This window comes from Panthera onca, chromosome D2, assembly GCF_046562875.1.
Source record: "Panthera onca isolate mPanOnc1 chromosome D2, mPanOnc1 haplotype 2, whole genome shotgun sequence".
Classification (NCBI taxonomy): domain Eukaryota; kingdom Metazoa; phylum Chordata; class Mammalia; order Carnivora; family Felidae; genus Panthera; species Panthera onca.
Genome location: NC_138349.1, coordinates 1109187 through 1134345, shown reverse-complemented (window position 1 = coordinate 1134345; position 25159 = coordinate 1109187). Strand labels below are relative to the sequence as shown.

The window sequence follows — 25159 nt, the reverse complement described above, 5'->3', positions numbered from 1 at the left end:
AGATGATCCAGGCGGCAGCATGGAGGCTGAAGCGGGGGACGTGGGGAAGGGGAGGAGGCCAACAGAGGTGGGAAGCCCCCACTGGGCCTCAGCAGTCACAGCCCCTCGGGTGCTGCCCCCACGGACCGGGTCAGGACCTGGGTCTCACAAGGCCTCGGCAGTCACAGGGTTCCCGCTTGGACGCAGGCCCAGGGGTTACTGCACAGCAGAGTGGGGGAGTAGGGCACACGGGCTCCAGACCAGCGATGCCTCGCCGAACGGAGGGGCGCACAGTCCCCAGCCCTGCACGCTGGCCCTCGTGGGCTGGAGGAAACACCCAGGCGCAGATGTGCGGGTGCTGGTAGGAGGTGAGTCTGGCAAACCCCGGGATGGCAAGGGCCCAGGGCACGAGGAGGGCGCCCACAGCTCCGTGCATCTGCCTCGTCTACTGCCTGCCTGCTGCTGCAAACCGCAAACACCCTTGTTTCCCAAAGAATATACTGGCTTCGTCTCTTAAAGACGGATCAGAATCCAGGGTCATTTCTCAGGAAGGATGGCCAGATGCAAAGTGTCTGTATTACGAGTTTGAACCTAAAGCCAAAAAGTAGTCTGTGTCAGCTCGACCTGTGACCTCACTCTGCCTTGGTGGGGGCGGGGGCAGGAGGTGGGGCTGCTCGTCCACGAGGGGACAGTGGAGCGTAATCCTAAAGGCAAGAGTGTTCCTGGCGAGCTTCCTTTCATGTAACTTACCTGGAGAGGACAGTGTTTAGGGTCGACAGCGATCTTGCCAAGCATACACAGTAGGCACCTGGGCCAAGAATTAATTAGAAATAAAGCTATTAAAAGATCGAGGCTGGGGGAACAGAGAAGTGTGCTTCATCTGTATAAATAGACGTGGAGTGGAAGGGCCGGAGGGTGGAGGGAGCCGGTCACCAGGGTCGTGCGGCTCCGGGGGGCCGTGTAGAGGTGCAGCCGGCCCACAGCACCGTGTCCACCAGTGACTTGACCAGCTGCCGCGACGCACCCAACGGAGCCCCCACCTCCCCCGTTGTGTTTGTCCGCAGAGCGTGTGGCCGACAAAGACGCTGTGAATTCTCAGGATCGAAGGGGGAGGTTAAAAGAAAAAGCAGACTTTCTCCCTCCTGTTGAAAAGCTACACCTGAGTGAGCTGGGCAAGTCCACTGCCTCCCCAGAAGACTGGCCGGGCGAGGAGGAAATCAGGCGCTTTTGGAGGCTGAGGCAGGAGATTGTCGAGAAGGAGCAGGAGGAAGTGCTTGCAAAGCAGCTCTTACCGGCAGAGTTACCTGCAAACCTCAAGGCGGCTCTGAACACGAAGGAGAAAGAACATTCCGGCTCCAGACGCGTTCTCAGGTAAAATTTAAAAGCCAGGCTGTATTGTCTTGATCTGGCCAACCTTGTAATACCACTTTTCGTGATCTTTTAAAACGTCAGGTAGATGTCTGTGCCCTGTCGGCATTTGTCATGTGGTGGATGCTTGCCTGGTTTGGGGTTACAGTTACCCAGAAACTCAGACCCTGTGCGTGTGTGTGTGCACACACACATGTGGATGGAGGGACAAAGAAAGAGAACATTTATTGGTGAATATAGCTCATACACTCACACGAGGGGGCGGTACCATTCCAGGGGGACACGAATCGGCCCCTGGGGAGCACAGAATCCTAGCGGTTACTGTGGTTTGTGGCGCTGCACGGCACAGCCCCCGCGGACGGCAGGGACGTGTGTCCAGTGGTCCGCGGTGTCCGTGGCCCCGCTCCGTGGGGGGGCCGTTAGGAAAAGTAAGTCTGAAAGGCTGGGGTCCGGCCCATGGAAAACTTCCTTCCCCGTGAAAGGTGTTCGGGGGCTCATTGTGCCGTTCTTTCTCCCGTCCTGAGGTTTGAAAACTCTCGGGAGAAAACCAAAGTGTTGTCGACCGATTCCAACCTGGGAGGCGCTGGAGGTGGGCAGTGTGGGTGTCCAGCTGCAGCCAGCCCAGCACTGAGTCCCCGGGGCCTAACCCCCACCCCCGCCCTCCCTCAGTTCCCCCGTCTCGTTATGAACAAGGAGGAGGCCTTTCTCTCTGCGACTCCACTTGTCTTTCCGGTTCCCAGCCACCCAGAGCCTTCCGAGGCAGGAGCCCCAGGTTGCCGGGCCCTGGGAGCGGCCAGGTCTCGGGCTTCCGTGGGCTTCCGTGGGCGCCCATGGACGTTCACCATCGGCCCCCACGGGCCTTGCTCAGACGTGTTGCGTGTTTGTGTTCTAGCGCGTGCCGTCCGCGGGGGAGTGTTCACCGCGGGGTCTGTGACGGTAGAAGGAAGATGTCCTCCCTCAGGAGCGTCCTGCCGGCCCTGGTGCCACGGCAGCGAGCGGGGCTTCCCGCCAGGAGAGCGGAGGACAGCCGGGCCTTGGCCCCCAGGGAGCAGCACGTACGGTGAGTGATCTGGCGCGGGGCCTGCCTCTCTCTGGGGAAGGCTCTGCTCTTGCCTCCTCTGGGGTGCTCTGCTGGCTGGCTCCCTCGGGCGGGCGGCTGTGGGCACAGGCCTCAGGGGGTCATTGCTCTACGTCGGCTCCACCCAGCGTCTTCTCAGATGCCTTGTTCTTTCTTGATCCCCTCCTGCCCTCTTCCCGATCACCTGGCTCCCGGGGCTCTTCTAAGGAAGGTTGTGCGTTGAAGCCTTGCTCCCCGGAGCCTGGGGGGCTCAGCCAGTTGAGCGTCGACTCTCGGTTTTGGCTCAGGTCATGATACGGGGTCGTGGATCGAGCCCCAGCCCGGTCAGTCTCTGTGCCGAGCCTAGAGCCTGCCTGAGGCCCTCCCCCTCCCCCTCCTCCTCCCCCACTCACACACTGGCCCGCTTTCGCTCGCTCTCTCTAGCTCTAAAGAATAAAGTTGAAAATTAAAAAAAGGATGCAGTCGGGGCGCCCGGGTGGCTCAGTCGGTTGAGCGTCCGACTTCGGCTCAGGTCATGATCTCCCAGTTCATGGGTTCAAGCCCCGCATCGGGCTTTGTGCTACTGCTCGCTCAGAGCCTGGAGCCTGCTTCGGATTCTGTGTCTCCTTCTCTCTCTGCCCCTCCCCGCTCACACTTTGTCTCACTCTGTTTCTCAAAAATAAATAAACATAAAAAAAAAAAAAAAGAAGCACCCACCGACACAGTTCCCTCTTGCCCCTGCCTGGGTAGCTGTGCGCTGCCTGCAGCTGCAGTCAGCCTCGCAGGGGGCCGGGCCGGGGCCTGTCCTCACCGGCTCCTCTGTCCTCCAGCTCCACCGGCCGCCCGTCTCTACTGCGCTCTGGGCCCCAGGAGGCCGTCCAGCATGGACTGCGTCCACGGCACCCCAGTGCCCCTCACCTCCTGGCTGGGTTTGGCCAATGGGGGCCCCAGCAGGAGATCAGAGAGGAGGCGGAGAGGGAGGGCAGGGTCCTGCTTCCCCCTGCACCTCCGTGTAAGTGCCGCCTGGGTCCTGGCAGCCTCTCCGTCCCTCCTCCCCGGGGCTTGGGGTCACAGGGCTCTTGCTCTGTCCCCGGGGCCGCCTGCCACACCCCGTGTGAATAGACCCTCCTTAGTCCTGAAATCTCCCCGCACGAGTGCGTTTACTCTGGGGACTCTGATGGGACAGACTGCCCAGGAACAGTGTGGCAGGGGTGCGCCCGTGTCCTCCCCGCGCCGGACGTGCTGACGGGGCCCGACCCTTCCTGTGGAAGGAGGGAGGTGTCCGGCCCTCAGAACTGGTCAGGACTCGCTGCGTTCCACCCCCCGCGCTGTCGTCCTGATGACTGACGTGCGGCTGACGCCTGGAGTCCCGGCTGCAGGGCACGTTCACACTGGTCATCAGCCACATGCCAGGCAGGCCCCCGGCTGGAGCTCAGGCCGCCCCCCGGGCCCCCCAGAGAGTCCTTCGGCCGGAGTCCCGGATCTGCTGCTTTACCACCAGCTCCAGGTGTGGGCCAAGCACAGGTGGCTTTGCAGGGCAGTTCTGCCGGCCCTTCTGGAGCAAACGTACTGGCATGACCTTGACCGCTGGGGTGCCTCTCACGGTGCTGCAGGAGGGTCCCCCTCCCCACCTCCCTCCAGGTTCCTTTCTTTATGGTGTTTTGTGAGACCCGCCCAACCCGCCCTTCTGGACCCCCTCATCCCTCGCTCTGCCCTGTGTCAGTGCGAGTCCTACGATCTGGACGGCGTGCAGGGAGGTGGCACTTGGGGTGGCTGTGGTCGCCGTGGCGTGTGGCCGGGAGGACGTGTGCTTCCTGCCACGAGGTTGGGCTCGAGTGGCGCCCAGGATGCTGCACAGCTCTGTGGGAGAAGATTCTTGAATACCAAGGGCAAGCGAGCGCTGTCTTCTTGGTTTCTCTGCCTCGGGCCTGCGCTGGCGTTCTGTGGCCCCTTGGTGACAGCGTGCAGAGTCCCGTCTTGTGGCGTAGACTCAGCACAGCCCCGTGGACCCCCGTCACGCCACCTGGTTATCTGTGCACATGCAAGCCCTCGGCGCGTCCCCTGTGCCTCTCCAGGAGTGGGTAAGGGGTAGTGGACACTCGGGTGGAGCCCCTGTCCAGGGGCACAGCAGGGGCCAGGTCGTGGAAGGTCACAGCTCCATTTGCGGAGATGAGTGGTGGAGCCTGGCTCAGCTGGGGGAGGGGGCTCAGGAACCTCCTGGGAGCGGGGGAGGCAGGAAGCAGCCTCTCAGGGGCCTGCGTGGGGCTGGGGAGAGAGCTTCCAGACTCCAGAGTGCGAGCTGGGTGGAGCCCAGGGCCAGGTGAGGATTTGCTGGGACCCCACCCCATCCCGGAAGCTGCAACCACAGCCAAACCAGGGGCTGGTCTTTCCGTTTAGTTCAGAAATTCCACACGCATCCGGTGCGGCAGCCCCACCTCCGCGGGGCAGGCAGTGAGTCCAGCGGATACCGTTGGAAGGTCACCGTGCAGGGGCAGCGAGGTCACCGTGCAGGGCCAAGCTGTGCCGGCAGCGTGGAGGCTCCCTGGCGGAGGGGATTGGGGGTGGGCCCAAGAAGCTCAGCCGTAGAAGTGAAACTTGGGGCGCCTGGGTGGCTCAGGCAGTTGAGCGTCCAACTCTTGGTTTCAGCTCAGGTCATGATCCCAGGGTCATGGGATCCAGCCTCCCCCCCGCCCGTCAGCTTCTGCACCGAGCATGGAGGCTCCTTGCGATTCTCCCTGTCCCCCACCCCCTCTCTAAAAAAAGGAAGAGAGAGAGAGGAAGGAAGGAACTCAGGTGTCATGGGGACCGTGAAGGCCTCTGATTCCTGAGCTCAGCCAGAGCCCACGTCTTCCCTGGGGACAGGGTCCTGCTGCTCAGCCCCGGGGGGTGGGGGTGGGGGGGCCTGTGTTGTCCCCTCGCATGGAGCTGGCGCCGTGGGACAGGAGCAGACGGGCGCCTCCCGTCTGGGTGGAGGGACGGGAAAGGGTTTGGGGGGAAACTGTGCCGGGGCTGCTTCTGGTCCCACGGCTAACGTGCCGCGTGTCCTCCCCAGAGACGAAGGAGCACCGCAGGAGTGGCGGGAGCGAGCCCGGACCCGGAGGACAGCGGAGGAGGCCCTGGGCAAGCCCCTGCCTCCCCAGAGGAGTCTGGGACGAGGACGCCAGCGGGAGGGGTCTCATCCGGTCCGGGGGCCACGGTGCCCGCTGCGGAGATGGAGCCTGCGGCCCGCTGACAGACCTATTTCCTCTCATGTGAGGAGCCAGGACTGGGGGTGGGGGACGCGGGGGAGGGGCTGGGGGGGGGGAACCAGACGCTCCACGCCAGGCTGGGCGCCGGGCCGCTCTCCGCCCACGGGAGGCTCGTGTCTGGCCGGCCGGCCGCCAGCGCTGTCCCAATGGGAACGTCTGTGCCCAGTCCTGCTACCACCTCACGTTCCTTGTGAGGCCTCTGTCCTTTGAAGCAGAGCAACTGTCACCTGAAGAGAAAAGACACACGGAGCCCTTTTATCCAAGTGCGGGGTCTGGTAGGTCCCGATGCCAGTGCCCACGGTCCCGATGCCAGTGCCCACGGGGCTGGCCCCTGGGTCCCCGGAGCGCCAGGTGGAGCCGGGACTGTGACCGCGGCCCTTCACACGGGGCGTGTTTGCTCATGCCTGTACTTCTCACTAAGGAGACCTGGCCGGGGGGACAGGAGAGCAGGTGGCTCTCAGACCTTCTAGGCCCTGAGACACCTGACTTCCCCGCGGACACTTCCAGTGGTCCTTTACCGTTAGAGCCACATCAGAGCCACAGCAACTTGGGAGGAAGCGGCGCCTCCCACCTCCTCTCGCCGCGTGGCCTCCCCGGGCGGGCTGCCCTCTGCTCCCTGCCCGGCACGCACGCCTGCCTGCGTCACAGGCGACGTGCTACGTCCTCCCATCCCGTCTTCTCTGTCACCACCCGCATTTTTGCACGGCACGTAAGCATCCAAGATTCGTGTGCCGTCGCTCCAGGAACAGGACGACTTGCACACTTACACCTTCTCGAGGACGCCGTCCGAGCTCGATTACAGCAGCGCGGTGGAAACAACTGGCATGCCAGGAGATGGGTGGCTGTAAGTTGTATCCCAAGTTCGGGGTGACCCCGTGGCCACGGAAAAGGGTGAGCTAGCAGGATACCCCACTGACACGAGGGTCTCGAAGGCGTTATAGGGCAGCACGAGCTGAGACCCCGTGTGAGACTCACGCCGGCCTGTGAGACCGCGGCCTGACGAGAAATACATTGTGCTTTGCCCCCACAGACCTGCGAAACCCCATGGGGCCGGGGGTGACGGGCGTGTCTTATTACCGTAGGGAGCGCTGGGAGCCTACCTCAGCTGATGCTGACGGGTGGCTCAGGGTGGGGCCTCGTCACGCGGCTGGTCCCCGGAAAGACCGCCTGAGCGCGGCTTGCAGCTTTCAGCCCCATCCCAACGGCCCCGCAGGTGCGGGAGGGTGGCGCCCAGAGAGGATGTGCGGCTCCTCACGCTTCCCCACACCTGTCCCTTGCGCCCCCACCCTTTCCTGTGAGCCCCCTGCCTGTCCCATGTACCCCCCACCTGTCCTGTGTGCCCCCACCTGTCCCATGCGCCCCCCCTTCCTGTCCTGTGAGGCCCCCCCCCCACCGCCTGTCCCGGGGGACCCCACCCCCCGCCTGTCCCGGGCACTCTGTCCCATGTGCCCCCCCGCCTGTCCCATGTGCCCCCCCGCCTGCCCTGTGTGCCCCCCCGCCTGTCCCGTGTGCCCCCCCACCTGTCCCATGCGCCCCCCTTCCTGTCCCGTGAGGCCCCCCCACCGCCTGTCCCGGGCACTCCTCTGCCTGTCCCATGTGCCCCCCCGCCTGTCCCATGTGGCCCCATGAATCTTCCATGCGGCCCCCCCCCCCCCCCCCCCCGTCTCATCGCGTGTGGCCCCGCGAATCGTCCGTGTGGCAGTTCCCGCAGCTGCTCCCAGGCTGCAGCCTCCGCTGTGCCCTGAGCTCTGTGAGCTGCTCTAGCGCGTGACTGACCCCGAGGGGCTGTGGGAGGCCTGGCTGGGAGCCGGTCAGCTGGCGGTGAGGGGCAGCTTGGACTCAGGCAGGGCGGCCGTGAGGACGTGAGGAGACCCAGTGGTGTCGGCTGCAGGTGGAGGAGAATTGCCACCCTTGTGGGAAACCCCCAGCCATTGACCTTGGGACAGGGTCCTTCCAGGGGCGAACACCCTGCCCAAGGGGCTTGGCGGGAAGCCACGCCGTGCCGGAGGCTGGGAGGGGACGGCAGCCATCCATGCTGCGTCCTGCTTCTTCCTCTCTGTTGCAGAGGACGCCCTCGCCTCTCTGAGGCCTACGAGGTGCGTAAAACATTTCTGGGGCTTTCTGAACATGCAGGAAGGATGTTGTGAGGCTGGGTGTCCCCGCGGGGTCAGGGCTCGGCCTTCTGCAGATGCTTCACCCTCACCCCCCCCCCCGACCCCCCAGCTGAGCGTATGAAAGCAAACCCACACGGCATCCTTGACCTACAGCCAGTTAATGTGCCGTCGAAGGATCAGGACTCTTAGTGGGACCGCGATGCAGGACTGCCGGAAAACAATTAGGAAACCAGTGCTTACAGCCCCATGGCCTCCGTGCCCAGCACTCCTGTGCACGGCCAGACCAGGCTCGGCTTGTCCCCTGCCTCCCGGAGCGCCAGCTCCTGGCCCAGGGCCTGTGCCCCATTGTCACCCAGGCCCCCTGGAAACGCCACCCTGCAAGTGCCCAGCTGTCCCTTCCCGGCCGGCCCCTGGCTTCCCAGCTCTGCTGCGGAGGGGTGCTAGGCTCTGCCGTGGGGTCGGGGCATCCCGGCCCTCCCCTCTCCCGCCCACGCACCCCTTCCCACCCACTCTTGCAAAGCTTGACTACTCCCCTGGCCTCTACCGTTCAGTCAGCAGGTGACCACAGGGAGAAAAGAGAGGCCACCAGGCGGGCGTGCACAGGCTCTGCCGTCTCCTCCCCTGGGCCTCTGCCAGTGCCCCCTCTGTGGCCCCAGTTCTGGGCGCTTTGCTGTGGCGCACGGACCCCTTCCCTTGGCTGGTCCCGGCACCATTGCCCAGGCCTGCCTGTGGTGCCGCCCCGCTCCTGGACGGCAGGTGCCCTGTTTCCCCTGCAGCTCCTCTCCTCGCGAGCGTCCCCCCTGACCCCGTGAGAAGCTGCTTGTGTCCTGCCACCTTCCTCGGGTCAGGCGTCCCCAAGGCTGGCTCTGTCCCCAGGAGCCGGGCCTCATCATCTCTACCTCCATCCCTGGGTCTCTCCAGCGGATGGTCACGAGCAGTCCTCTGACACTGTGTCCTCACAGCTCACGGGCACCAGCCTCCGTGTCTGTGTCTACTGACCGCCCTCCTCACCCTGTTGTACCTCGCCCCCAGTGCCCTCCAGAGCCTCCTTGTCATCCTACCTAGACCCTCTTCTTTGCCACAGGGCCTTTGCACAGGCATCTCCTCCCCTTGCCCGCTGGGCCCCCACTCTTCTGCGGGTCCTCAAGCGTGTGTGGCCACTCTGGAAGGTTCCCCTTGTTCCTAGACCTGCACAGGCTCCTGGGGTCCCAACCCCCTGCTGGCCAGGAATGTGCCGGTGCCATCCTCCCCCCCCCCCAACCAGGCTTCCGACTCGGCCAGGCTCTGGCTTCTCAGGCTGGACACACAGGATCCGTGGTCGCCTGTGCCAGGTGTCGCCTGTTGCCGTCGGCCAGGCTCCCCCTCAGCCCGCCCTGCAGGATGCCGATCGGGGCGGACCCGGCAGGGGGCTCCCAGTGGCGGGCTCAGGGCTGCTGGGGGGGGCAGGGGGTGCCCGAGTCAGGCTGGACTCTTCCTGTGTCCGGGCCCTGAGTGCACGCGGCCCCACAGCAGCGCTCCTGTCCCGTTGGTGCCCGGGTCCGGGGTGCACCCGCCCCCTGCCGGCTGCAGGGACCCCCTCCCAGCCTCTCCCCACATCGCAGGGGCGGGTTGTCAAGACCAAGAGACCGCTGAGCCTGCTGGGGCTGCCGGCTCCCGGCCCCGTTGGCGGAGCTGTATCTAAGCAGCACTAACGGTGGAGGCTGGCGACTGGCGCTGCGTGGAAGCCTTCCTTCTGTAAGATGGGGGTGAGATCCACACGTCACGTAAAACGTGTGAACTGTTTTCAGGTGTCCAGTTGAGGAGCACCCAGCACGCTCACCCCGCGCACAGCCACCCCCCCTCCGTCCCCAGGACTCTCCCGTCCCCCCAAAAGGAAGGTCTGTCCCCATCAGACACCAGGTCCCCGTCCGCTCCCCTGCCCCGTCTGTCTGCCTGCCCTCTGTGAACATGACGGCTGCGGGGACCTCGAGAGGGTGGGGTCACACCGGGCCTGTCCTTTTGCGTCCGGCTTCTGTCACCGGGCATCACGACCCCGGGGCTCCTCCGCGCGTGGCAGGCGTCTCCCTCCCGCGAGGCCGGGGGACTTCGTGTCGTGTGGACGGACCGCTGCGTTTACCCGCTCGTCCACGGTGGACACTCGGGTCCCTTCCACCTGCGGGCTCCTGTGAATCTGCTGCCGTGGACACGGGGGTGTCTGAGACCCCGCTTTCAGTTTGGGGGGGGCGCCGGCAAGTGGGATCGCTGGAGCTAGCTTCTGTTTGTACACGGTTTACTCTAGTGGGCAATGTGACGTCCACAACCCTCTGCAAGAAGAGGAAGGTTGTCCTGTTCTGCATAATTTGTGAACCACACGGACATACTGTGCATAGTCGCTGTTGTATTTTGTAGCACAGAAACTCAAAAATATTGGTATGATCTGGAGTGGCAAAAAGCCTCACAAATCAAATAGGAAATACAGAATTTTTGGAACTACAAATAGAAAATTTTAACTTCGGGGCGCCTGGATGGCTCAGTCGGTTGAGGTCGTGAGTTTCAGTGACCTCGTGGTTTGTGAGTTCGAGCCCCGTGTCAGGCTCTGCGCCGACAGTGCGGATCCCGCTTGGGATCCTCTCTCCCTCTCTCTCTGCCCCTCCCCGCTTGTGCGCCCTCTCAGAAAATGAGTGAACGCAAAAAAAGGAAAAAAAGAAAAATTTAACTTTATGAAACTGAAATTTCTAGACAGCCCAGAGTACCGTAATCAAAGTCAAAAGATACAGGCTAACACTTGTACTTGGGACAAAGGCCGCTGTCTGAGATCTGAAGAACGATCACCAGGCTGTTTTAAGTTAAAGAGCTCAGTAGGAATGTGGGCGGAGGCAGACAGGCTGTCCCCGCAAGGGACCCCCCAGTGGCAGTAAAGACAGGACAGAGGCTCCTTCTGCTCAGTGGCTGCCACACCATCACCCGCTAGGGCCACGTGTTCCCAGCCACCGTGGCCGCTGCTGTTGCTGCAACGTGTTGGAAAATACCTAAGTTAAAAATCCGAGCTTCTCTGAGCTCTTGGTGACCCCGTGCTTTAATACACGCAGTCCGATTCCTGGCATCCGCGTACGGAGACGCGCGTCTGTGGGCAATGTGGCAGAGGGAACGTGGACCCGTGAACGCCGGCACCGCCGGCCTCCCCAGGAAGCGGCTGTGCTGTGTGTGGGCTCTGTCCCCAGAAGGTGGAGGGCTGGCGGCCTGCAGGGCGTGGGGGCGCCGCTGTGCCTCCTGTCCGTCCCTGCTTGTGGTCCTTGCTTTCAGCAGAGGACTGGGTATGTGGGACGTCTTCCTCCTCGGTGTTTGTACTGATAGCAAACTGTGGCTATATATATATACGTATATATATATATATATATACGTATATATATATATATAAATTCACCTACTGAATTTCTATTTGTTTTCTCTTCCTGTTGGAGAAATGTTTAGGAGTCCTCCTGGGAAAGTGTGGCAGCCCCCTCCCTCCCCCACCCATCCACTGGGATTAAGCCAGCTCTGGCCCCCCCCCCCAACCCCCGACTCTGCCCCTCCCTCATCCCTCTCTCACCCCCACCCCCATCCCCTGGGGTTAAGCACCTTCCCAGAGTCAGGCACATGAACCAGGCAGACCAGGTCCTGCCCTGCTAATCCACTTAGAGGTGTTGTGGCACATGAGGTGATTATAGACACAGTCTGGGTAGCAGCACGTGGGCCCCTGCAGACTTCAGCCGGAGGAGCCCCTGGTCAGAGCCCCGCCTCCCCTCCCCTCCCCGGGAGTCCCCCTGCCCTCCCTGCCCTCCCTTCCCTCCCTTCCCTCCCTTCCCTCCCTTCCCTCCCTGCCCTTCTCCCCACACCCACACTTGCCATGTCTCTCCCTCTGCCCACCTTGCGATGCCCTAAAGGGCGTGCTCTCCTTTCAGGGGCAGGCACATGTGAACAGAGGCACACACACAGACACAGGCCCAGGTGCACACACACAGGTGCCCTGAGGTACACACACAGAGATGCACAGATGGAGACACACAGGTCCCCTCAGGTACACACACAGGCACATGAACAGGTACATACACACAGATGCACTCAGCTACACACACAGGCACACACATAGGTGTGTACACACACAGATGCACTCAGGTATACACGGGCACAGGTGCACACACATAGGTGCACACACACACACAAGTCTAAAGCCCCCTGGCATAGGGAGAGATCAGTCTGGTTCTCAGGCTTGCTCCCTGAGAGTTGGGGAGTGTCTGAGGTGCCTCAAGGGCACAGGGCCACACCAAAGGAGACATTTCAAAGCCCACCTGCCATGGGAGCGTATCATAGGTGGGAGTCAGGAAAGTGTGGAGGCAGCAGCTGGTTAGGACACTAGGAGAGCCAGGCAGACACCTGGGTGTGGCCCAAGGAGGGAGGAGGGAAGGAAGGCTCTAGAAAGGCAAACCCAGGTAGGGGTTGGGAAGACAAGGAGGAAGGGGGGTCCTGCAGGCGATGAAAGGTGTGACTCCGGAGAGGTGGATGAGGAAATCCAAGAGCCCGGGTGACCAGAAATCCTGGCATCAGGTCCTCAGACCCTTAGACGTAAGGAGTATTCCAGCATTTACGGTGCTGCTTGGACATATTTTATGCAGTGCCATAACTTAGAAAGGAAATTGTTTCCAAAATGAATTCACATGGCCTGCGATTCTCAGAGAGCTTCCAGAAACATGTGAACCTTTGTCGCATCTTGCTCTGCCCTAGCTGTGCCCTCTCTCCGCCATCCGTGAACTTGGGGCTGCCGGGGAGGGTCCTGGCGCTACCGGAGGACACGTTTGCGCCCCACCGGGCATCCCGCGATGGGGGCGGCGCCGCATCCCACCTGGGGCCGGGGACCGGCAGACAGGAACACTGTTCTCTACCTGCATCCCACGGACCTTGCAGGTCCTCACTTGGAATCGGTGGGCTTTATCAGGAAAAGCCAACCCCGAGTGCTTCTCCTGGGTTTTCAGCATTTATCCGTGCTGATCCGTGACGTCATGGATCCAAGAGCAGTGAGTTTACAAACACAGGCTTCCCAATGACAGGACGTTTCCTACCTTCTCACGGGTCAGTTGTGCAGGAGCACTTACCTATCAGCTTGAAACTCAGTGATCCAAAATACAGCCGCACCCACTCGAGAGGCATGGAACCCACTCTAGAGCACGGCCCCTGTCCGCCCTGCGGACAGAATTGCGGGCAGCTCTCCAGGCCCGCTGGCATCCCCCCTCGGACCCTGCCCTCCCACCGACCAGCGTCCAGCCGGCAGCCTCCTCGGAGGAAGGATGAGTCTACTGCCTGCGGGCGGTTGGCTTTGTGTGAACGGCAGCATTTCCTTAGGTTCCTGAAAATGTCTTGCCTTTTCCTAGGTGGTGTCAAAGATTCCCTGTGCCGTGGATTTGGCAGACAATGAGAAAATGCCAGTGAATCCACCCGGAAACATGAGGCAAAGGAAAGAGAAGTCATTGCAAGCAAGTGAAGAAATGAGGTTGGTCCCGGGGTCCGAGTTCAGCCCCGCTGCCCACTGGTGGCCGCGGTCACACCCCAGCACTCACTGGCACCTGCTGGCATCTGGGGCAGGCCAGGGGGAGGGGGAAGGGGAGCGGGGGGCGGGACAGGGCGGGCACAGCAGCTGCTGGGGGCGTGGCATTTCTGCAGTTTTCCGGTGCAGGTGACCAAGCACACCCCTGATGCTGACCCAGCATCTGCACCCCGGAAATGACCGCTGGGCCCCTCACCCTTCCCCAGCTGCTGCAGACCAGAAGTAGACCTGTGTGCCTGTGCGTGCATGCGCGTGTGTGTGCCTGTGTGCGTGTGCATGCACGCGCATTTTCCTCTCGGCTCTTTCACTCACAACACACTTGATGCTGTGACTGTGCTATTCTGCACCCCTCCCGGGCACGCAGGGAGAGCCATGGGCGGCCAGGGACACTGCTGGACGGGGCTCCTGTGCCCCCTCTTGCCGGCCCCGCCCCGGGCGCTCCGAAGCTGAGCGGAGGCGAGCTCTGGGCGTGGGTGGGGGGCTCATGTGCTCCGGGGAGGACTGGCCTGGCCTGCACGTCCCGGCTCTGCCCACCGCCGTGTTTCCACATTCTGGGGACCAGGAGGCCCAGAGGAAGGTCGTCCTGGTGTGACGCGTGGACGGCAAAGGGGTGTTCTTTTCTGGGGAGTCGTTCGTGTTCGTGCCCAGAACCCCGGGGACAACCCTGCAGGTCCGCAGACAGGACTCACCCCAGCCCGTGGAATGGCTTAGATGGAAATGGACGGCATGCAGCTGTCCCCACAGCACACGAGCATGTGCCCGCGGACCCCGACTGCCCTGTGGGCAGGACTTTCCTGAGAACCGGGGTTCAGAGGTGCCGACGCTGGGGTCTGTGCAGGGCAGGACTGGAGGCCACCGTCCTGCCTGTGTCCGTTATGCTGAAAAGCAAACAAAGCCGACACAGAGGCTCCTGCTGGCGGGGGGGGGAGGGGTGGTTAGGGTCCTCGGGTCAGCCCCAGGCTAGGGGGGTTATGGGAGGCAGTTATGTTCCCAGGCAGACACCCCAGACTCCGGGGCCACTGGGGGGTGGGGCTGGGGCCTTGGGAGGCCCCGGGCTGGCGGGGCTGGGGAGGTTGGGGGGGGTGGGGGGTGGGGGTGGGGGTGGTTCTGTTCCTGGGCAGACACTCCAGACTCCAGGGCCTCCTCACACACCAGGCACTGCCGCCCTTCCTGCGCGGCCCAGAATGCTGTGCCACTCTGAACATCCTCGTGTTTAAAGGCAGAGAATTTGAGCCCAAAGCCCTGATGTTGGCAGAGCAAGTATGTCTGAAATCCTAATTTAATAATCCCGTTTAAGGATTTATCACAACTGTGTATTTCCTGTGAAGACAGAGACTGTCCCTTTCGTGTAGTGTCTGTGCACGGCCCTGAATGTGTAATTTCTTACCTGGATGTGAAGTTTTAAAACGTGGCGTGTGTTCTTGCGGCTTCTCACTGCCTGGGCCTGTCTGAGCTGCTGCCCGGAGGGGCAGCGGGTGGCCTAGGTGGCCCCATTCTCGTGGCGACAGCCCCTGAGCCCCAGGACTGCACTTTGGCCTGGAGGAAAAAAGGAAAATTCTCTCTCCCTTGTTGGAGCAGGGATTGCCGAGACTCGACTCGACTTGATGTGTGAAATCGTGTCCTCATCACCCTCTGTTCCCTCAGGGCCTTCCGAGAGGAGCTCTGGGAAGAAAACCTAAAGCAGCACATTCAGAAAACGCACGAGGGAAGAAAAAGATTTCAAGGCACGGTGCCACTCAAGGAAATGAGCCCGGCTGCCCGGGACTTGGACATTGTAAGTGCGCATTGGCTCTGTGTAAAAACGAATTGTTCTGTTAAGAATCAGAGGGAACCTGCCGCGCCTCTTCAGAGCACGCGTTCTCTCGATCGTGGGGAGCACCCCACGTGCCTCACGTGAGGGACGTGCCCAGAATCGCGCTTCGTGGGAGGATAAGAGGTGTTTTCTTGGTGTGTGAGGTGCGTGAGCCCCCTGACACATTGTGCCACCTGCCGGGACCCTAGCACAGCCTCCGCTTTATCACCAGGGACAATGGGGACGTGCCCGTGGGGTCCTTGCCCGACGCCTGGTAACCAGCAGAGCCTGGTGAGACCCTGAAGGGGCCTGGAGCCGGCTGACCCCCTGGAACCCATGGGCAGGGAGGCAGGCCCCTTTGCACAGACGTGTGCTGTGTGTGCAGAAATGGTCGGGGTTATGGGAGTGATACCGCGCTCAAGAAAGGTGGCTTCCTGCCCCAGACGACACATAGTTACCCACCCAGCGGTAAGGGGACCTGTCACCTCCCCAGAGTGACCGGCCTCAGGCTGTGCAGGCTGAGCCTGATGCCTCTATGCCCTTGCTGCTCACGGACGCAGGAAAACACGCCTGCTCTCCCCGGCCCCCCGAGCCCAGGCTCACCTTGACACAGCGGCTCGGCACCAAAGCTGCCCACAGAGCCGTCCCCACAGCCCATCGGAGGGCTCCGTCACCTCCTCTGTCCACGGGGTCCACGGGGCAGGAGGAGGGGAGGAGGGAGTGCAGGCAGGGCCTGGGCTGCGTCTCAGGGACCCCACCCTGTCAGACTCCACCCTCTGCCGGCTTTGCCTTCCCAGCCCAGAGAATTGCACCTGCCCTCAGGTAACTTTATTGTCTCCAAATCCGTTGTTCATGGCTGTAACCTCCTCCTTAAACACCCCAAGCTCTACCTCCTAAGGCTTCTAAACATCTGTGCCTCGAGCTTCAACTGTGGAGTGAAAGGTCGGTCTGGCATTATGAACAACTGTACTCACAAGTCTGATAACCTAACACGGAATGGACCATGCCTTGGAAGACACCATCTGCCAAAACTCACACAAGAAATAGCCAGTCTGAATATGCTAGCATCTATTAAAGGAATCAAACCGATAATAATTTTCAAGCGAGTTCACTGGAGAATTCTACCAAACGTTTAAGGAAGAAATGATACCATTCTCTATAATCTCTTCCAGAAAATAGAAGTGGAGGGGAAACATCGTAATTCATCCTATGAGGCCAGCATCACCCTGATACCAGAACAAAGACGTCACGTATGAGGAAAACTACAGACCGGTGTCTCTCCTGAACACAGATGCGAAAATCCTCAACAAAATATTAGCAAATCAAACCTAACAATGTATAAAAGGAATTATACACCATGACCAAGTGGGGTTTGTCCCAGGTGTACAAGGCTGGGTCCACATTCAAAACCCATTTTATGTAAACGTATCGTCACCTTGTGGCCGAAGAAGGAAAATCACACGATCGTATCATTTGGTGCGGGAAAAGCATTTAACAGAATCCAGCACCTGTTTGTGATAACTGCTTGTAGCAAACTAGGCACAAGTGGAACTTCCTTGACTTGATAAAGAGCATCTACAGAAACTACAGCGAACATCGTACTTCATGGTAAGAAACTAGAAACTACTTTTCCCCTGAAGGTCGGGAACGAGACCATTTCTTTCCAGCATCACATGGGAAGTCCTAGCTACTGCAACAAGACAAGAAAGGAAAATGAGGTAGATTAAGAAGGAAGAGTTAAGACTACCTTTGTTTCCGGATGACTTAGTTGGCTGTGTAGAAAATCCCAAAAAATTGAGCAAAATCTCCTGGAACTAATAAGTGATTATGGCAAGGTTGCAGGATCCAAGGTTAAGATGGAAAAGTTAGTCACTTACTATATACCATCAGCAAACAAGTGAGATTTTAAATTAAGAACATTCACATTAGTACCCAAAAACTGGTGCTAGGTACAAATCTAACAAAATATGTACAAGATCTGTGTGAGGAAAACAACAAAACTGATGAGTCAACTCAAACAAGAACTAAAGGGATGGAGAGGAATCCCATGTTCATGGATGGGCAGGCTCAATGTCGTCAAGATGGTGGTTCTTCCCAAGTTGGTGAAGACATTCAGCAGAATCCCAATCAAAGTCCCAGCAAGTGATTTTGTGGATATCGACAACCTGCTGCTAACGTTTACATGGAGAGGAGACAAAGGCCCAGAATCGCCCACACAACACTGAAGGAGAACAAGGTTGCAGGACTGATACTACCCGACCTGCAGACTCACGGAAAAGTTACAGTAATCAAGATGGCGAGGGGTTGGCGGAACGGTAGACGGATGGGTCGGTGGATCAGAGGGAGACCCACATAAGTGCAGTCGACTGACATCTGACAAAGGAGCGAAGGTAACACGGCGGAGCAGAGATGGTGTTGGAACCGCCGGGCGTCCACGTGCAAAATAGCGAATCTAGACCCAGACCTTACGCCTCCCCGAAAGTGAACCGAAAGTGGGTCACAGAACTAAATGTAAAATGCAAAACTGTAAAACTTGTAGAAAATGACATAGAAAATGTGGGTGACCTTGGGTTGGCGGGGAGTTTTTAAATAGAACATCAAAGGCACCACAAAAAAAATTGATAATGACTTCATTAAGATTTAAAAATTTGTCTCTGCGAAAGATACTGTCAAAAGAATAAGATGCCAGGGGCACCTGGGTGGCTCAGTCAGTTAAGTGTCCGACTTTGGCTCAGGTCATGATCTCATGGCTCATGAATTCAAGCCCCACATAGAGCTCTGTGCTGACAGCTCAGATCCTGGAGCCTGCTTCAGATTCTGTGTCTCCCTCTCTCTCTGCCCCTCCCACCTTGCACTCTGTTTCTGTCTCTCTCAAAGATAAACATTAAAATAGGGGCGCTTGGGTGGCTCAGTCAGTTGAGTGTCCAACTTCAGCTTAGGTCATGATCTCACAGTCTGTGAGTTCAAGCCCCATGTCGGGCTCTGTGCTGACAGTTCAGAGCTCGGAACCTGCTTCGGATTCTGTGTGTCCCTCTCTCTCTGCCCCTCCCCCACTCACGCTCTGTCTCAAAAATAAATAAACATTTTTTTAAAAGTTAAAAAAAAAATAAGATGCCAAAGACTGGGAGAAAATAGTTGCAAAAACACATCTACCAAAGGACTGCTTATCCAAAATATAGAGAGAAAACAACCCAATTAAAAAGTAAGCCACAGATCTGACAGACACTTCACCAAAGAAGATATATAGATGTTAAGTAAGCATATGAAAAGATGCTCAGTATTGTATGTTGTTAGGAAATTGCAAATTAGAACAGAGAGGTACCACACACACCTATTAGAATGGTTATAATCCAGTCGCGGACAACACCAGATGCTGGTGAGGATGTGGGTCAGCGGGAACTCTCGTTCATGCCGTGGGGACGCCAGACGGCACAGCCACTTTGCGAGACAGTTTGGTGATTTACTACAAAATTGAATGTACTCTGAACTTGAGATCCAGCAATCGTGCCCCTAGGCATTTTCCGAAGAGTTCAAAACTTAAGTCCAGACAAAAACTTGCTCACAGATGTTCATAGCAGCTTCACTCATAGTTACCAAAACTTGGGAGCAACCACGATGTCCTTCTGTAGGTGAGCGGATCAATAAACTGTGGTCCCTCCAGACCGTGGAGTACCATTTGGCCCCAAAAAGGAACGAGCTGTCACATCATGACTAGACCTGAGGGAGCCTCACATGCATATCACTAAGTGAAAGAGCCCATCTGAAAAGGCTGCAACGGTATGACGTTCTGGAAGAGAGAAAAGTCTGTGCACAGTAGGAGCCTCTGTGGCTGCAGGGCTGGGGGACAGAGAGATGAGCAGGCAGAGCACGGGGGATGTTCAGGGTGGTGCCAGCTCTGTGACAGCACAGTGACGGACACCTGTCATTATACATCTGTCTGGGCCGGCAGAACGCACACCAGGAGTGAGCCCTGCTGTAAACCACGGCCCCTGGGTGACGATGATGTGTGAGAGGCAGGTCACGGAGTGTAACGCGTCCCGTCTGGTCTAACAGGAAGCTGAAACCTGCAAAGGGCCAGGAGAGAACCGAGTGGCCTCACCACCGGGGGGTGGGGGGGCAGCAAGGAATTCTGTCCTCAGACTGGCAGGCCAGGTGCCCACGGACAGAGGCATTCCCACACAAGGTCTCACTGCGTTCCTTTCTGCGCGGCCTTTCTCTGGAAGCTACTGCAGAGTGCATCCTTCCAAATCAAGTCAGCAGAACGGGAAAGGAGTGAGTGTTCCAGAAAAAAGGAAGCTGACCCAAAAGAGAGCCCAGGAGCCCCCCCCCCCCCCCCCCCCCGCAGGCTGTCGGCTGTGCAGGCCGCCAGCCTGGAGCTCAGGGAGGAGCCCCAAGGGTCTCTCCAGGGCAGACAGATCGCTGAGCATTTGACCAAGGAGACAGGATGTCGAGAGGTTCCCGGACAAGTGTGTCGAAAACAAAGCAAATCTTTCTGAAGGAGCGGTTAGGAATTGCACGACGGACGTAGATTTCTGCAGGGAAGAAGACAGGCAGCACGGCCGGGGCAGCACAGGTCCGCTCGTAGGCGGGTCTTTGACGGTACGTGCTGTAACTTGTCCTTGTGGTTTCCTCAGTGACGTCGTCTTCTCTCTAGCTGACTGTCGTAAGATGACATCTGGAACACACACCACATACAAAATCGGTGTTACTCAACGGTGTGTGTTATCGGCAAGGCTTCTGGTCAACAGAGGCCTAACTTCTGGGCCGCTCGTACAGTTTGGGGGAGTTAGTAGTTACACACGGATTTTCTGCCGTGCAGGGTTGGAGCCCCTAATCCCACGTTGTCCAAGGTAGTGATCGTTACCCAGCCATGATGACGTGGACCTGAACGTTAACCCACGGTTGTGACGGATCCGTACTAGGGGTCTCGGTGCCTGGGCCGGAGGGCGGTCCGGGTTATGCCCTGGGGAGGTCCCAGCACTGCAGACACGAGTACTCGCTGGCCAACTTCTTGCGGGACCGGGACAGGAAAGAGCCTGCCTCCTTGATGCTGGCCGCTTTATCCCACCGAGGGCCACGGAGCCCCGTCCACCACTTTTCCTGGCCCAGCAGACTGGCTGAGAACGTGGGATCTGGAGCAGCACAGGACTCCCCTCTGGGCATCTCCTTCCACTATCAGGGACCCTGGTCCTGCTGCCGTGTCTGTGGGGTGAGGGTGCAGTTGAGGCCCTGCCTCCCCAGGACAGGCACGAAGCTCTGGAGGGGTCATGGTCAGGGATGGTGCCCACGTCGGCCACATGAGGAGCCCCTGCTCCTGTCTTCAACCCTCCACGGACTGGCATTCACTCAGCTGTGGGCAGATGTCACAGGCGGGGCCCGGGTGGGGACTCCGGGAGGCGCAGCCCACGGGCCTACCGGAGAGGTCACTGTCCTCCTTGGGAGGGAGGGTGTTCAGCCGGCTCCCCTGCAGACCCCGGGACAGGACAGAGCGCTGCGCACCTGTACACGGTCCTTCTGTGTGGACGGGGCTGTGCCCCCACCCCGGGACCTGCCAGCTGGGCTAACGTCCACCCCCTCCCTTTCTCCCGAAAGGCCAGGAAGCTACAGGATCAAGTGATGGAGCCGGGACCGGGGCCGACCTTAACCAGAAGCCACCGGTTCGCGGCTCTCGCTGGGCACCGTCCACGCCACCCACCTGCGTCCCAGCCCCAGAAGATATTGTTCCACATGAAATACTGAGTCTGAGGACGGTCGCGAGTGCTAATGAGTGAGGATCCCTGGCACTGACAAAGACTCTTCAGACCGAGGAGTGGGTGCAGTGGCTCGTGGGCCCTTTCCGAGTGTCCTTCCCTGCGAGCGCGCCCGGGGCGTCCGCTCCAACGCCACCCCCTCCCCCCCGGGTCTGCGCGGCTTTTTCAGAGGCTGTAAAAGGGTTAAGCCAGATTAAAGGAGAGAACACCAAGGACGAGCCACCGGGTGTGCACTCCCGTGCCCGTGCCTCTGCCCGTCTCACCGACGGCACGTCCGCGGGTCAGCACCCGGCCCTCCCCTCTGCCCCCGTCAGCCCCTCCTAGCTAGCCCTCACCCAGGCTGCTCAGACCCTCCTGCAGGAGCCTCTGACTGAGTGTTCAATAAATTCAAGGGCTTGACCTTGAAACTATCTTTGATTTGGCTTCTCAGCTCCTTGACCTCTCGGTGGGAGGGAGGCAGGGTTAGACCAGGCCCACCATGGGGTCCAGTGACCAACCCCCCAACAGACCCTGGCTTGGTTTTGCACGGCTACTGCCCTCGAGGGGTACCACCTGATCTCTCGTGGGGGACCCAAGCCGCCCCCAGCGTAGCACCCACTTGACTCGGAAGACAGGCAGGTTGGAGGGGAGGGAGCCTGGGGCAGTGACCAGGGACACTCCCCACCCCAAGTTCTTTCCCTTTCCTTAGGTCAACCAGTGGTTTATTTATTGCTTCTCCTAAGTACTCATTCTACCATTCTATGATTTGTTCATTTCGGTGTTTCCTTCGTTGATTCTGAGCCTACACAGAGGTCACTGATCCTGCTAGCACTGGTGGGGGGCAATTTTAGAGTCCTATCCTAGCTTGGCTGCTGATTGGGCCTTGTGGTTGGTTCCCTTGTAGATTTGGGGTGTCTGGGGTGGGGGTGCCCTCCTCCCGGTGGAATTGGGGTGTCTGGGGGTGGGGTGCCTTCCCCCCTGGTGGAATTGGGGTGTCTGGGTGGGGTGCCCTCTCCCCAGTTTAATCGGGGTGTCTTGGGTGGGGGGTACCCTCCCTCCAGTGGAATCGGGGTGTCTGGGATGGGGGTACTCTCCCCGCTGGCACTTGACCGACCCACTCCTGCTCCTCTCCTGTTTGGTCATCTGACCTCCATCCTTAATCTCTGAGTGAGCACATCTGTGCTAACTGCCTGGATGGTACATCCTGGGACCTCGAGGCCTTTTCTGCCCAACAACCCTGGGAAGGGGGAGGGAGGAAGAGCCAGAGGAAGGGCCGGGAACCCCTGGGGGGCAGGGATTGTGCTAGGAAATGGGATGGCGTGGGCTGCAGGGCCATGGCCGCTGTCCAGAGCAGTTGGTGCAATCCGGGGGCCTCTGCACGCGGCGTCCCCCACCAAGGACCTGCTCTCTGGAGCCACCAGGGCTGACACCCAGGCCTTGGCGCAGTAACCCAAGTTTCCCTGCAGGTGGTGCCTCGAGTTAGCCAGGACAAGGCACACGGCCGCCACAGAGCTGCAGGGTAGGGGCTGTGCCCTCTCGTGCACACGCCTGCCGCCTGGGCCCATGTAGGGCCCCCCAGGGGCTGACATCTGCGGTGTCTGTTCTCCCACCGTGACCAGGCACCTGCATCATGACAGGGGAGCCCTGGCTCACGTCTCACATCCTTGGATTCCTCAGTGGTCCTGGGCTAAAATGAGGGTCAGGCCCGGCCAGCGCGGCCCCTTCTCTTCCCGCCAGCCACCTGCGCACGGTCAGGTGCAGGTGCCATTTGGAGCCCCCCTGCGCTGGCCACTGTCTAGCCCAGGAAATACCGGCATCCAGGTCTCAGAAGGGACTCACAGTGTGGAGGTGTGGCCAGGATGTGGGCCCTGGGCCTTGTGGGCAGAGGTGGAGCCCCAAGTAACCACAGGTGGTCGTCAGGTGGGGGAGGCCGTGCCTGGAGAGGGCAAGAGAGACCTGCGCTGAGGTGGGCGGTGCAGGGTGGAGTCCTCGTGCCGGGTCTGGCGGGACGCGGACTCTGCAGGCCACCGCGGCTCCTGGCGTCCGGACAGAGACTGTTTGCGCCAACCCCCCGGGGCAGGACGCCTGAAGAATCTCCCTGGCCGGGTTTGCATGCTTCCCAGTGCACAGAAACACACATTATTGGGCTGGAAACAGCTGACAGTAGCCTTGGGGAGCCAGAGCCCGTGGGGAGTAGGGCTCACTGGGAAAACAGCACCCCCGGCATGACACCATTAGCTTCCATTTCTTCCTGGTGGGACAGAGCAGGGAGGAAGCAACCGTGGGCCTTTTCAACCCTGGGGGTGGAGAGCGGCCCTGCCCCATCTCCGGGCTCCCCCATCTCCGTCTCCCCATCTCTGTGCTCCCTGTGCTTCCGCATCTCCGTGCTCCCCCTCTGTACTCCCAATCTCCATGCTCCCCCTCCGTGCTCCCCATCTCCGTGCTCCCCCATCTCTATGCTCCCTGTGCTCTCCATCTCTGTGCTCCCCCATCTCCGTGCTCCCCATCTCTGTGCTCCCCCATCCTCGTGCTCCCTGTGCTTCCCCATTTCCGTGCTCCACCCTCAGTGTTCCCTATATCCGTGCTCCCCCATCTCCATGCTCTCTGTGCTCCCCATCTCTGTGCTCCCCCATCTCTGTGTGCCCCCATCTCTGTGCTCCCCGTTCCTGTGCTCCCCATCTCTGTGTTCCATCTCCGTGCTCCCCCCTCTGTGCTCCCCCAACTCTGTGCTCCCTATCTCTGTGCTCCCCATCTCTGTGTGCCCCCATCTCTGTGCTCCCCGTTCCTGTGCTCCCCATCTCTGTGTTCTATCTCTGTGCTCCCCCAACTCTGTGCTCCCTATCTCTGTGCTCCCCCATCTCTGTGCTCCCCGTTTCTGTGCTCCCCATCTCCGTGCTCCCCCATCTCCGTGCTCCCCATCTCTGTGCTCTCCATGCTCACTGTGTTGGTCTGTGGAGCAGGCGAAAGGCCGTGTACACCCAGGGACGTGGGGGTCGGCACAATGGGAAAGAACCACCCGCCCTTGCCGGAAGTTTCTTCAGCTACCACAGCAAGGTTTGGTGTGTGCACTGGAGTGCTGTCCCCTGGGCTTGGCCCCGAAGGACCAGCACAGGCCTCTCCCTAAGTGACAACTGCCCACCCGCCCCTCTGGGCCCTGGGGGGGGGGGGGGGGGAGTGCCTGTCCTGGGGTTGGGCTCCGGGGGCCTGGGGGCTGAGCGCAGCAGGCAGAACAGAGCCTTCGGGTGTGAGAACATGGTCTGTGAGCTCTGAGTGGCTTTCTCCAAATAATCACCAGGTTGGGTAACTTGCAACTAGTTCAGCCGCGAAATATCGATGCTGTTTTAGCAAATAGAAGCCGCTTTCTAGTGCCAGGTTGAAGTAATGACACAAAAGATGTCTAATGAGGTTAACGAGGTGTCAGGAGAAGGAAAACCCAGGAGGCCACCTGGGACCGAGGCTGGTTTCCATCCAGGGTGTGGTGGTCCTCAGGGAGAAGATGTGGGTCTGCGGGAGAGCCCGGCGAGGAGGGTGGCCCAGCCGTCAGGACGCCCCTGGGAGACGCCCTCGGACCCCGCCCGCTGTCCTCCTCCTCCTCCTCCTCCTGGGGCCCCCCCTGCTGCACCTCCCCGGCCGTCAGCTGGCGTGGCGAGTGCCGGCGGCCCAGCCACCCCCGTGCGTGGGGGCCCTGCTTCTGCTTCCCCTGGGGGCACAGTCCCACCTGGCAGGACCCCGGGGCAGTGGCCCCAGCTCGTCACTCTGCCCGCCACCCCCACGCGTGGGCCTGCAGCTCGTTGGGGAGACTGTTTTTACGTGGTCCACCCTCTGCGGTCTGTTGCTCTGGCCGCCCGCCGGAGTTCTTGGGGAGCACCAGGCAGGCAGGCTCTGGGAATATCCTGCTGCGGGCCGTGTTCCGCTGCGCCTCGTCACGCGGAGCCTCCCCGGGAGCGCTGCTGGTCTTGGACTCTGGGAGAGAGGCTGGGTCACTTCCGCACGGGCGGTTGGGGTCAGCGGAGGGGGCATTTCTCCTGCGGGAAGTCATGGGGACACCAGAGGCGAACGGCAAACCAGGTGAAATGAAGAACTGGGCAGGTGCCCTCGAGCCCTGGGGAGCCCTTGGAGGTGAGTGTGACAGGTGTGCAGGGGTAAACGAGGGACTGCGCTGTCGCCTGCCGTGGTCTCCCCGACCACGGAAGAGCCAGCGAGCTGGATCAGAAAAAGAAGGGCCACGGATCAACTGTTTTGAAATGAAAGCAATTACCTTGGGAAACGATTCTCCGCCCGAAAACTGTTCTTGTTCAGATGCCTGCTACTGCGG

At 60.1% G+C, this 25159-nt stretch overlaps 1 protein-coding gene across 10 annotated transcripts in view; it reads left to right on the top strand.

The window, feature by feature from the left end:
- LRRC27 (leucine rich repeat containing 27) overlaps positions 1-21282 on the top strand; it is a 37152-nt gene extending 15870 nt beyond the window's left edge. For 8 of the 10 annotated variants that reach the window (XM_078435019.2, XM_078435025.2, XM_078435023.2 and 5 more), the window contains 6 exons: positions 1044-1350; positions 2240-2407; positions 5457-5655; positions 13151-13269; positions 14968-15097; positions 20708-21282. In XM_078435019.2, the coding sequence (XP_078291145.2) occupies positions 1044-1350; positions 2240-2407; positions 5457-5655; positions 13151-13269; positions 14968-15097; positions 20708-20854 (1070 nt within the window). In that variant the 3' untranslated portion in view covers positions 20855-21282. Of the gene's footprint in view, positions 1-1043; positions 1351-2239; positions 2408-5456; positions 5656-13150; positions 13270-14967; positions 15098-16287; positions 16724-20707 lie in introns of all 10 variants that reach the window. The other 2 variants (XR_013550609.2, XM_078435026.2) reach the window with 2 other exon arrangements.
- Positions 21283-25159: the final 3877 nt, after the last annotated feature.